The sequence below is a fragment of the Beta vulgaris genome, chromosome 8 (assembly GCF_026745355.1).
Source record: "Beta vulgaris subsp. vulgaris cultivar EL10 chromosome 8, EL10.2, whole genome shotgun sequence".
NCBI lineage: Eukaryota > Viridiplantae > Streptophyta > Magnoliopsida > Caryophyllales > Amaranthaceae > Beta > Beta vulgaris.
In genome coordinates this window covers 18,647,775-18,661,679 of record NC_079209.1, presented here as the reverse complement: position 1 = coordinate 18,661,679, position 13,905 = coordinate 18,647,775, and the positions used below count along the sequence as shown (strand labels likewise).

General features: G+C 34.8%; 2 protein-coding genes across 2 annotated transcripts; both read right to left on the bottom strand.

Annotated features, from left to right (window-relative positions):
• Nucleotides 1-1,121: 1,121 nt before the first annotated feature.
• On the bottom strand, nucleotides 1,122-7,748 carry LOC104901317 (cyclic phosphodiesterase). The gene is made up of 3 exons (XM_010688879.4): nucleotides 7,284-7,748; nucleotides 6,117-6,171; nucleotides 1,122-1,556 (listed from the first exon to the last, which is right to left on the bottom strand). Exons 1-3 carry the CDS (start codon nucleotides 7,590-7,592, stop codon nucleotides 1,348-1,350), a joined length of 573 nt encoding a protein of 190 aa, XP_010687181.1. The 5' UTR covers nucleotides 7,593-7,748; the 3' UTR covers nucleotides 1,122-1,347.
• A 682-nt stretch (nucleotides 7,749-8,430) lies between these two features.
• Nucleotides 8,431-10,648, bottom strand: LOC104901331 (uncharacterized). Its single transcript, XM_057391463.1, has 4 exons — nucleotides 10,545-10,648; nucleotides 9,737-10,316; nucleotides 9,079-9,674; nucleotides 8,431-9,001 (listed from the first exon to the last, which is right to left on the bottom strand). The coding sequence occupies exons 1-4, from the start codon at nucleotides 10,646-10,648 to the stop codon at nucleotides 8,431-8,433; spliced, it is 1,851 nt and encodes a 616-aa protein (XP_057247446.1).
• Nucleotides 10,649-13,905: the final 3,257 nt, after the last annotated feature.

Sequence of the window (13,905 nt, the reverse complement as noted above, 5' to 3'; positions counted from 1 at the left end):
TTGTTTTTCCTAAGAATCGTCTATTAGGTCATGTTATAAGCCTAAAATGTTGGGTCGTGTCTTACAAATCAACCAATTCAATGGTTATTTAGTACCCAAGAGACAAACAATGGTGATGTTATGACATCATTTCATTCAAAGTAACGGTTATATGTTTCATGCAACCAAATATGGCCATGATATAGAGAATGGGGGGTTTATTGATCATCGTTTCAATATTCTTTCTGGGCAATCAACAATACAAATGATCTCTAAAATATTATAATATCATCCTTCATACCCTGTCCTTGCTGAGCCAATAATATTTTCACACTCAAACACACAAACACATAAACACTTACTTGTACTTTGAGCGATCTTCACAAGTTTTCGTTGAAAGGTTTCACGATTGCTCCTCTCGAATGTTGCTATTCTCAAACCTAAGCCACACCAGTATATTCTTGGGGGTCCTTAAATCTTTCTTATTTATTTTATTGAAGTTACTAACGATTTTTTATATTATGTAGATCTTTAATAAAAATTCATTCTTTTGTACATTCTAATATCCCCTTTTTCTTTCTTATTCTCTTATACATTTTCTATGATTGTCCTACTCATACTTTCATCACCAATATGTTATTATTGCTAATCAATACCTAAGAAATAATTGTTCTAACGACTAATCAGATTATTTGGACAACATATTAAGAACCCAATAATTTTTATTGTTTAATAATGTATCACTAAAAATAGCCTTTTAAATTTCATGTGTTTAATGAACCAATCCAGACTAATATTTTAGGGTATTTGTAAATAATATTTGGTTGTTCTTTGGTATAAACTTTGATATGAATCAATATTTAGTAGAGGCCAGCAATGGACTAACGTGATTCCTTACCGCGTTTGTATTCTCATCCCCGAACTCAATCTATGGTTCATTGACCATTAATGAAGTTATAACGAAGAGATCTAAATTGAATATGTCTCAAAGTTGACCAGGTTTTCCAATATTCAATTAGGTTTATTAGTCTTCTTTTTAGAGACTTGTTAGCGACTTCAAAACGTTTTCCACAAAATCTTTACAACGTGATAGTCAAATTCGCGCTCATCCTGCATAGGCTAATAAACACACGCCTACAACATGCATAATAATTAACATTGCCCATAAACAAAGTTTATACCAAATGGTCTATAATTCTTTACTAAGAACACCAACTAACAACAGCATGAAAAGCTTTTATTGAACACCATAAAGTACAGATTACAGCGTACACCAGTAATCCTCCTTGTAGCAACATCAATCAACATGTGGCAAGCCTATTCCATCGTCTTTGCAAATGAAGTACATATCAAGATCGGAAAAAGAGTCTAATAAAGTGTATCAAGCTTATACTCAGCTACCTTTACCCATGATTTAAGAGTCTCATCACCAAGAGTTAATTTGTCTAATTCTAGGCCATCTATCGTAAAGCTCATGGTGTTAATGGTGTCATCCAGTTCTTTAACTTCCTCCACGGCTTCTTGCTTTTCTTCTTCTGTCAAGTGCGCATATAGAAGGCTTATGTGTGGCATGTAAGCTGCAAAATTAGTGTTTGTTACTAATCATATACATATAAAAAAATAAAATGAAACAGTCAATATCTTGATTAATTCCTATTAGTCAACCAACTAAAGTTTCTCCTTGTCTTAGATTGTCATCATGGTTTGATTAATTTGTAATTTAATAATACAAGTGTTAAAGTTTAGAGTTCAAACTCTTATATTTTGCTTCAAAAGAATATGAGAAGTCTTTTGCCTTTTGTTTCACATTGAAAGAATAGAAGGAAAAAATAAGATTTATAAGTATTATTCTTCTTTTACCTTGTGAGTTGAATAGCAATGAGCCTTTTAGTGGGTATGTGGTAATATACTAATGTGTGGTTACCACACGCGCGCCACCCAATCTGGGCCAGGGCCTTAATTGGGCATTGGGGAATAAACTTAACTTAACTATCTTTTTAGGTCAACAATGTATCGGCATTTAATGATTGGTTTATGTAACTGATTAAGTTACCGTTTTTCCTAATTTCTCACCAAAACCGCTGCCATTAACGTCCCCATTTACTAACTTTTTTCCCCACATTTTCAGCCATGATCTAATCACGTTTGTTCTTTGATTTCCTATAAATACCAGAACACGACACAAAAAACACACAAATACATCTTCTCTTCTCTTTCATATTCCTCTTTTCTAGACAAATAGCAATCTATGCACGCGATGCATGCTTTAATTAATAATTCTCTTTGTTGGTTATTTATTCGCAGTAAACCCTTTAAATTTTTTCTTTTTGAGGTAATTATTTATAGCATTTCAATAACTTTAGTTCTTCCTAATTGTGCTATTTTATGAGTAAAGAATTATTTGAGTTAATTCTTGAGGACTTAGCTTCGTTGGTAAACTTGGAGTAATAACTGATTAATGTTATCATGTTTCATGTGTTGATTGATTCGGAGCTAGCATTCATTTTGTTAAGGGTCTAGGTGAGACCATTTGGGACTTCATGTTTGAAAGCATAAATTTACTGTTTAATGTGGTTTTGTGCTAAGAGAGTGAGATCATTCAAGGTTGAATAAACATGAGTGTTCCTTAAGATTCTTACTGACCATCTTTGGTTATCATCTCCTATGTGGGGGCCTGGGGGTGACTGTCATTTTCAGCACTTAGAGTTTTGTGTTACATAATCTCTTGAATGATAACTATGCTCCCATTTTTGTCAAAGAAAGTTGTAGTATTAACTTGGATTGTTCGTTTTATGTCGGTTTTCTAACTATGGTTGTTAGATTCTTCCCTTTGTTTGCACCATAATTGGTGAGTAAATCAACTAAGGAGTAACATAGATTCTTAAACTAGATATGTTCTAGTGTTTTAATGCTTTCTTGGTTATAAAGGTGTTAATGGACTTAGTGAAATCATGGACAGTCTTAATGAAGTAACGGATTAGTTTTCCAAATTGTTTAAGAGGTCATGAGTCTCTTTGATGCTAGTTTATGAAAAGAAGCAATATTAATACTCGGTGAGTACTTTATGATTTATTATACTTGGGATGTGCCATACTTGTCTAATCTTAGTAGGGTCATAGGCAGTAAGATTCACTTTTATAATGTGTTGAAAGGTGAAAGCCAAGTAGAGTGGCTAAGGGTAAGAGGGTTCACTATAGTGTTGGTGTTGAGCATTTGTTTTGTCTCTCTAGTAATTAAATTTGTATTTTCATCTAGTTGGTTGCCTTTTATCCTTTGGTATCTGATAGTGGTTCAAATAAAGATGGCATTCTGTTGTGGCAATGCAAATGTGAAAGTGAGAGTAGATAAACTCTTTTGTGTGTGTGTGTGTGTGTCTCGCTCTTGTAAGGAACGCAAGATGAGTACACTTGAAAATGTCTTTATGGGATCAGTTGTAGAGACCTAAGTAATGGTGTGAGAAGTTTTGTTGAGCTACTCTTCTCTTTGGCTATGTTAACCTCATGCATGTGTGTATTGTATGTGATCGACTTTGATAGTTTTCATTTGCCTATGGTTTATAATACATTGCTGCATAACAAATATTTAAATGCCTGAAAATTGGCAGGAAGTTGAGTGGATAAAGAGATTGGTTGTTGATACTCCACTGTGGTGTAAGCTAGCTCCATCAGTTACCATGCGTTGTGACTCATAAGCAACAATTATGGTAGCAAATAATCAAGCCTATAATGAAAGAGAAGCATATTCGTTTAAGGAATGCTATTATGAGATATCTAATTAGAAAATGTGACTAGAGTATATATGAAGTTGGAAACGAATATTGTGATCATTCCACCAAAGAACATTGAAGAATATTGTTACTAGAGTTAGCACAAGGAATGGGTTTGACGCCTATTGTGGAGTGAATTGTGATGGATACTCTTTTTAGGAATTCTTAAGTTCAAAGGGTCAAATGAAATCACAAAAGAACTCAAGTTGTCGATACTACTACCATTCCTATTAAGAAAAGTGATGTAGTATTTTGTTTCATTATACTGTCATTTGTGTAAGGTTGAGCTTAGAGCTCTTAATAAGTTCATAGCCTTAATTAAGGTGGTTTGTGACTGTACAAACTTGATGAACTTACATATGTGAATGTGGTGGTTACACCTGATCTCCTACGAGAGTCCCTAAGGCTTAAGACCTCTAAAGCATCCATGAAAATCCAGGCAAATTGTGGAGCACTATAATTACAATTGCGAGAACGTTTCTTGATTTGAAAAAGGTTGAGTTGTGCAACTTTGCTTTGTTAACCTTGTGAAAGGTTCAAAGAGAAATATACCTACTATGAGAGTAAAGATATTTTTGTATGCACTGAGTGTCAATTCAAGTACATATATAAGACATTGATACTTCAAAACCTATTATCTATTTCCCATATCATCTTTTTTCAGCCCTGCTTCTTTCTGTTTTCTTCTTTTAAATCATGTGGGGGATTGTTGGAGTTTAGAACTCAAACTCTTATGTTTTGCTTCAAAAGAATATGAGATGTTTTTTGCCTATGTCTCACATTGAAAGAATAGAAGGGAAGAGTAAGTTTTATAACTATTACTCTTCCTCTATCCTTTGAATTGAGTAGCAATGAGACTTTTAGTGAGTATGTGGTAATGTGTGGTTACCACACGCGCACGCCGCCTGCTCGGTCCGGGCCAGGACCTTGGGGAATAAACTTAAGTTAGCTATATCTTTTTGGGTCAATAATGTATTAGCATTTAATGAACGTTTTTTGTAACTGATTAAGTTACTGTTTTTCCTAATTTCTCTCCAAAGTGCTACCATTAACTTCCCCACTTACTCACCGTCTTTCCCATGTTCTCAGCCATGATTTGATCACGTTTGTTCTTTGATTTTCTATTAATACCAGTGTTCTGATATTAATTGAGGATGCAGAAAACACACAAATACATCTTCTCTTCTCCTTCATTCTCCTCTTTTCTAGGTAATATTCAAGACCGTTCTCAATCTATTTTTCTGTCAACACCGAAAAGGTAGAAGCGTGTATCCCTGGAGGTTGATTGTTGTGATTCCATGTGTTGTTGCGGGGCAAATTCAACTTTAGGGCAGTGATTATTTCACGCCACGGTTGTAAGATAAGTTCTTTTAGTTAGTTACCAATTTACGTTCCTACAACAATTGCTAATACGATCATAAGTTTGAAATTTTAAATTGTGAATTTTGAATTTCATTGAGGAAATCAAGTGCAAATGGAAGATTTCAAATGTATCAGGAGGAAGAGCAAGGAATCCTTTCTGCCTAGAAACTCTAACGTGGCAAATCTTTGCTCTTCTCTTCCCTGTCTTTATCTCAAAATCTTATCCATCATTAAAGGTCCTTAAGTTAGGAAATGGTCATTTTCTTTTTCCCAAATCTAGGCTACATAAATTTCAATTTTTGTTTTCAATTTTTTTTTTCTTGTGATATTGGATCTCAAAACTTTTCAGTGGAAGTTTTTTTTTCCTCCATGAGTCAAGAGCATTTTGTGTAGCAGCCTTGGTTAAAGATTTAGAATATCAAAATTAAGTTTACTCCCAAACTTGGATAGTAGTATATAGATCTCTAAGAGTTAATATTTTCTAAAAAATAAGGTAAGTAGAAACTTTGACAAATTGGGGGAATAAAGGAAATCCCAATTTGTCAAGAGTGAGAATCGATCCCAAAATCTCGTGGAACCAGGAAAGAAGCACTAACTACTAGGCTATCTCTCACTATCTCTCTAAAAGTTAATATGTCATTCAGTTTGTTTAATATCATTACAAGTACAATTCTAAAAGTTCTTTTCTATCTAAACAGTAAACGCTTGAAATAGTCATAAAGATAAAAGCTAAAAGATAAAAGCCAAAAGTCGAATTATGTGTGTAATTTTTTAAGGTCATTTTTTTTTTTTTTTGGTGATGGGGGGAGGTATACTCATGAGCACAGCATCAGCATGTAGGACATTCGGTAAGCCATATGTTAGATACTTAAGTATGCGTGTCATTTTTTAATGTACTATATTATTATGCATTTATGTGTGTAATGTAATTCAAATATTGTACTCTAATATTTCTTAGATCAGACAAGCGAACGAGTTAATTTGAGTAAAAGAAGCACTTTGAACTTACGTGTGGAACGGTCATTACCAAAATGTGCATCAAAATGATCGCTTATTTGGACCACCTGTAAAACAATACAACTAGATTTAGGCCATGTTTTCAGATTGTTCTAATACTTTTTTTTTCTTTTTAACATAAGATTATAAATGATTATTAAAAATATACAAATCAAGAAAAGCAATAATAAGTGCACAGGATAAGAGAAAAGAAGTTTCAAATTATTACGTTTCGGGTGGAAAGAATAGGGGAAAAACTTTATCTACCCACTGGGTAATCTACTCATTAGAGATAGACATTAATAATGAGTGGAGTCCAACTTAGCAGAATTATTTATTTTAATTGTCTATTCCTAATAGGTAGTCTATCCAGTGGGTAAATGTAGCAATATCCAAAGAGTAGATATCTCCAAGTTTTTTTTACTAAAACACCTACAAAAAGCAGTCAAAAATCATTTATGGGAACATGATTTCGAACTACGTGAGAATCAATTGAAGGTTAGCAAATTTACCCGCCATGTCCTATTCGGTAAACATAGGGTTGAGACGTGGAGTTACTTGAGTATAACTTGTTTAATATTAATGTTTGGTAACAGAGAATCATAAAAGTTGTTAGAAATCTAAACTTTAATTTCGAAAAAATTGGCAGGGAGAACTTTTTGTTAAGATAAGATTAAGCATGTTAAGGTATAATGATAAAAATCCCAAGAATTGCCAAACACATACCATAACATTATAACAAATACGTAATGAGTAATGACGCATTATTTCAATATAACATCTTGTCAACCAGCTATTTGCCAATTGACAATCAGGGTCTACACTCTACATCTCTCGCCAAATTGTTCGCACGCAACATTATTAGCACTTCTAAATAGAGTTGGCAAATAGGTCTAATTGCGTTGAGATCATATTCTTTCAGATTGCAAATTCCACAACTCAAACATAACTCATTTACTAAATGGGCAGAATTTCTCAATCTTAACCCTACTTATTCAATACACTGGTCACCCATATCACTTTTCCATTTAACCATTTATCATAATTACTATCGAACATATCAACTTTTTCATTCAAATTACAATGCAATAAAGCCAAAACTGATTATGAAAGAAAATCTTCCCAGACTTGTAATAAAATTACAAAATATTTTCCGTCAAACCAAACACGCAAATTTTACCTGAGGAGTGGGCTCAAGGAGGACATAAACAGTCTGCCAGAAAGAGTTCCCAGCAGAGACGGCCTTAGCTTGAGCAGGATAAGCCTTTAACCCTTGGCATGCTTCTTTGAATTTAAGAAGAGCATCTTCACGCGTTAAGCTTAAGGGTCCCACTATAGTAAGATGAGGATCGAATTTGGGCCCACCAAACTTAGATCTTAGGCCTTTCATCAGCTTCTTTAGCCTCATATTCGCATCCTTTGATGGAATTGCCGATACCGCATACGATCCGATCTCGCCTTCCGTGCACTTCTCCATCTCGTAAGACATTTTTATTGCTCAACTCTATTAAGTTCCAATTTCATGTTATTGTGTAGTTTACTTGAGATTTATACCAATTTTTTCCTTTAAGTTTACTTTCTTCTTTAACAATATTATTATTAAAGACTTTTGGTGACTTATGCCTATGCACGTTGTCTCCTCAAAAATATTCTTATCATAAAGTTAAATGTTTATATGCTTACTTTACACTCTTGGTTTTTCTTTGTTTTTTAATATAGCATTAAATGGGTCAGTAAATTGACAATTTGACAAGTGGAAGCGGATTATATTGAATGTGTTGCGTGGCCTACGTGCTCTGATAATCATAATTAAGCATGGAGTCCAGCGGCATCTTAACGACTCAAGCATATCCACATTTAGCGGGCAATATTGCGGCTCAGTTTTAATTATTAAACTAGTTATAGGTCCGAGCTACGCCCCGAGTAAGGAAAAATTTCAATTTATTAATATTGTACTTTAAGATGATAACACTAAATGTTATATGGTCTAGTGGTTGAGACTTTAATTTGTGTTCTTGAGGTTGCGGGATCAAACCCTATACTATGCAATTTCTAACTTTTTTATTGTTGTCAATGACATGGAGTATAACTCCCTTAGGCGCTTTTTACTATGTTGCACGGAAACGGGTACGGGGACGAGTACGGGGACGGAAAACGGCAAAATCAAAATTGCAAAAAACGGGTACGGCATGGATTCGGCAAAAAAAAAAATTAACTAAATTAAACATTCATACATAAATAGTTCAAAGTTAAAAATAACATAAAACAACAACTAAATTTAATGTCTTAAACTAGATAAAGCTTAGATAAGGCAACATCGCAACACATCAATCTTCAAGAAGCAACTCATTTTCTAAATCCGGCTCATCTAGTGAGAGTTCCGCAAACTCTAGAAACCCAACATCCTCCAATGAATCAAATGCATCTCCACCAATATCCCACATCTTAGTGTAAAGCTCCCAATACTCTTCGGAATTCCTTGATAAAAGGCGAAGATTGTTGTGGATGAAAACCAAATCTTGTGCACGACTTGGATTTAGCTTGTTCCTCCTAAGTGAGTGAATGAAGGAATATGTACTCCAATTTCTCTCACTACAAGATGATGAAGTAGGTTGCCCAAGCACTTTAAATGCCAAAGATTGGAGGAGAGGAGTTTGAGCTCCAAAGTTTGCCCACCAACTCTTAGGATCCATAGAATGCATCCTTTCAATACAAGTTAAATCCTCAAAAGGTCCACTCTTCATAGAGAATAGTGCATATTCATCCATTACTTTACCAACATCATCACTAAGTGCAAATAATCTACGAAAGCACTTCATTCTTTCTCGAGATACTTCACCATCTCTATGAGGAGCAACTCTAGATGGAGCTCCAAGTAGCCATTCATCACTATAGAACCTTCAATATTTAAAAAAAAAGTTTATAAATTTGTGTATAAATATAACAAGATAAAAAGAAGGCCAAAGAATATATACCTCGGGTTCAAGGAGTGGGCTAAACAATGGAGAGGAGTGTTGCTTTTTGCCCAACGAGCTACCAAGATTTCATAAACCACATGAAAAAAGGGACTAAACTCCGAATGAGGACGGCATTCTTTCTTGTAAATCTCAAGCTTCACTTGTTCAATCATGGAATCCCACATCTCATACACTAAGTGAAGGCATGGTTTATCGGTGTCACAATGCCTAATCATGTCATAGATAGGCCTTGTGAAATCAACAATGTAAGAAAGTTTGTCCCACCAATCATCATTCACAATCTTCTCCTTCACAAAGTTTGCCTTCCCCATGTCTTCTTCTCTATAAGAAGTCCACTCATCACTTATAACCATGGCTTGAAGACCTCGTTTGATGAGCTTAAATCTCTTAAGCATCACAATAATGGAGGCAAAGCGAGTATCGGCCACGGAAAGCAACTTAAGAGGAGAAAATCTTTGGAACATGGCCAATCTCATGTTGTGGTTCATGATGAAATTTTTAATTTGAATGGCATCTCCATGGATTTCTGTGATCCAACTACATTCTTCATAAGTTTCATGATTGCTATTCACATTCCTTGCCGCACAAATATTCTTCAAAGCAAGATTAAGGGTATGAACAACACATGGTGTCCAATAAATGTGAGGAAACTCACTCTCAATGAGCTCCCCGCCCCTTTGCAATTTGCTGCATTGTCAGTTATGATTTGCACAACATTTTGATGGCCTACTTCTTGAATGACTTCTTTCATAAGATTAGCAATGAAATACTTATCTTTCACTTCACCAAAACAATTCACAGCTTTAAGAAAGATTGGACCATTACCAGAAGTAGCCATGAAATTAATGAGAGGTTTTCTTGTTGGATCACTCCATCCATCAGTCACAATTGTTACCCCTTTTTCTCTCCAAGTTGATTTCAATGGTATCATAAGCCTCTCTACATTAGCTTTTTCTTGTACAAGTAATGTAGTTCTAAGCTTGTTGTAACCAGGAGGTTTGTAACCTCCTATATTATGGGTGGCAGCAAAAGTGAAGGCCCTCATATAGTGTGGATTCCTAGCAAGATTAAATGGCAACCCTCCTGTGTAAAACATCCTTGCAATTTCTTGATCCAATTGATCCCTAGTTTCAATCCCAAAACATCTAGTAATAGGTGATTTTTCAGACTTTCTTTTCTTGAATGTAGAATCGGAGTCCAAATGAGAAAGAGATTCACTAGGCAAAGGAACTTCCCTAGGGCCCGAATCCTATTTCTTAGTCTCATATTCATCATCAAGTTTTTGCATTTCAAGTTTATCAACACGGGACACTTTCTTACAACATGCAATTCCTTGACCCTTAATTTGAAGCAAATGGGCTCTAACTCTAGAATAACTAGATGTTCGATTTTCATTACAAAAATTACATCTATATTTCCATGTTCCACCAACCGCCCCTTGTTTTTCAAGTCTTGTTACAAACCTCCACAATGGAGGCAAACCCTCATTTTGCGTTGATTCCGCACCAGACCCACTACCCGTGCTGCTACCAATATTAGTACTTTGTTGTTGAGATTGGGATGCCATATTTTTCCTAATAAACACATTCAACAATCAACACAACAATTCAACCCAACATTCAACAATCAAAACAGAATCAACACAACAACAATTCAATTATCAACACTCAATTAAACTAAATAAACTAACACTAAACTAAGTCACTAACTTACTGCATTTATTCCTTAAAAAAAAAAAAAAGCAAACAAACCTCCACAAACAAAAGAAAAAAAAAGACCAAACTGTCTGCCAACTCGCCAAACATACATCCACGCAAATTAGAAAGTAGGAACAGAGAACTGAGAGAGTGAGAGAAGCTTACCGAGTTACCGGCGACTTCGACGGAGAAGAAAAACCAGCGCTTGGCTGCGACTTTGCGAGTACGAGTCGACCTTCAGTCCTTCAAAGGAGAAGAAACCGGCGAGTGAAAGGAGAAGAAACGAGAGAGAAGAAACTCAGAAACCGGCGACTCGACGGAAGACCGGTGAACGGCGGGCGGCGAGGTGGCGAGGCGGCGTCCGGCGAGATAGTGAAGCAGTTCGCACTCCCAGTTTCAGGTGAGTTGAGAGAGTATTTGGGTTTTTGCGAAAATCTGAAACCCTAGAAAATGATATTTGGGCTCTCAAATTTCATTAAACTAGATGGGTACGTGGGCTCACTCTAAGAAACGTCCTCAGCCCCGTCCCCGATCTCACCTCAGTCGTACCCATACATAACACCCGTACCCGGTATTTGGATTCGTCCTGGGTACGAATCCTAGGCGAATCTGTACCGTACCCAGGACGTCCCCGTCCCCGGTACGGGATTCGGACCCTGGGTGCCGTACCCATGCTTCATAGCTTTTTAATATATTAGTATAGATATCTTACTATTCATAAATTTCATAATTGATTTTATTAACTTTTCATTATATCCTCTTTAGTGCGAAATCGGAAAATGAACGTTATGACATAATAAATTGTTTGAAAGAACTTATAAGGAATTAGGGATAAAGATAACAATTTCGATGGAATTGAGGTAAAAGAATGTTATTACTTAATAAAAGTGTTAGAGATTAAAAGACTAGTTTATGTCTTTATAATTATAAGACTTTGACACAATCGAAAAATATGGAGAAAAGCAAGCGCTAATCTCGATCAAGAACAAACAGATTTACAAGCGATAAATTTGTAAAAAAAACTCCAAAATCCACCAAAAAAGAGTAGGAACTCTGTGATATTATTAAAAGTCAAAAACTGCCTCCCAATAATGACCTAATAATATTTAAATACTTAACACAAAACCCTAATAGGAAATTAAGGAAATAATAAAATCCGAAAATAACATCATTGTTTTTGGAGCTGGAAGGATCTCCAATAAAATCCCCGAGATCTGTGAATACAACAACAAAGTCTAGCTCTTAAGTCCAACTCCAGTAGTGCGGCGTTCACCACGAGATCAGCGACCACCATTTGGAAGATTTTCAGTGCAATCAAGCTATCATGTCTCTCTTTACCAGCGAACCACAAAACTTTCAAGAGCAACATGATGTGAGAAGAAAAATAAATTGAAGCAATGAATGAAGAAATCAAAATGATTTCCATCGGATAGGCCCATTTCCCCAAAGTAAATCGGGAAAATATTTTATTAGAAGCCATTTGAGCAGTAGTAATTAATTTATGGAAATATTTTATAATTTATGGAAATATTTGGAAGGCCTAACATCATTTATGGAAATATTTTATTAGAAGTCATTTGAGCAGTAGTAATTAATTTTCCATTATTCTTATCAAATATGAGGCATTTATTAGCATCGAATTTCAGCATATAGCCTCTTTGGATTAGTTGGCCCAGACTTAATAAATTTTGTGCAAGTCTAAGGATATAGAAAACTTCATGAATAATAAATTTAGAGGGGTCGTTTCTCGCTCTAACCACGATTGTAACTTTGCCAGCAACCTCTTGATTGCTTATATTACCAAGAGTAATTTGAATTTTAATGTTTTCAACTTACAAATGAATATTTATTACCAGTCATGTGGAATGAACGACAACTATCGATATACCTATATCATTTGACTCCTGTTGAGCACTTAAAAAAGTATAAAATAATTGATTTGTAGGCACATTGTTTTTCATAAAATTGGCCTCTTCCTTTTGTACTTTTTGCATTTTTTACACTCATAGCGATAATTTTGTGTATAATGATCATGTTTCTTACATAATTACGTCTGAACAATTATTTTTGAGTTCCTTGATTTTTATAACTTTCTCTCCCCCGGTCACGGTTATATGATGTTCCTACTTTTTGAAATCTTTTACCGTATCCATTTTAATTTTGATTTTCTCCATAGTTATTGAATTTCAATATAGCCTGAAATGCTTGTTCTAGTGGTTGCTATGTTCACATTCTATATTCATGTGCTAGAAGTGAGCCCATTAATTCAGTTAAACTTAATTTAGAAGAGTCTTTATTGGATTCATCTATGGCAACCACTATATGATCATAATTTTTAGAGAGGCTTAATAATTTCCGGATTTAATTACTTGAACATCTTCAATTTTATCTCCATTAGTTCGAATTCGATTTATGATATTTGTTACCGCACTAAAAAGCTCTTGAATTGTTTAATTTTTCGTCTCAAATAAATTATCAAAGTCTTTCCATAAAGATCGAAGTTTAACGAGTATTACATTTTCAAAGCCCCTATATTTTGTTTACATGATATACTAAGCCTCATTGGCCGTTGTAGCAGCCATAAAAGTAGGGAGAATTGTTGTATCTACTCCCTGATATATTTAGGATATGACATAATTTCCCCTTATCCAATTTTGTTTATATTAGTTTTGTCGTGCTTAGGGATGGGCAAGGGTCGTGTCTGGGTCGGGTCCAGCTGGACCCTAGACCCGGACCCTAATTTTTTTGCAGACCAAGACCCGGACCCGGACCCTAAGGGTCTGAAAAAATTGGACCTTGACCCTGACCCTTAGGGTCTGGAGGGTCCAAACCTAAATTCTTTATTTTGCCAAATTTTCAGCATTATTAATGTCAATAATCATTTGTAATTTGCATGAAATAAACACAAAATATCGCATGAAACAAACACAAACATATAAATTGAAAAAAAAAAACGAAACAAACAGAAACTTATAAACTGAAAAAAAGTGAAACAAACACAATTCATAAACATATAAACTGAAAAAAAAACACACAAACATACAAACTGAAAAAAAACTAAACAAACACAATTTACATAAGAGTTCAGAATGAGTGTTTTGGTGTTTTAGTTTAGGTTTTAGTCTTT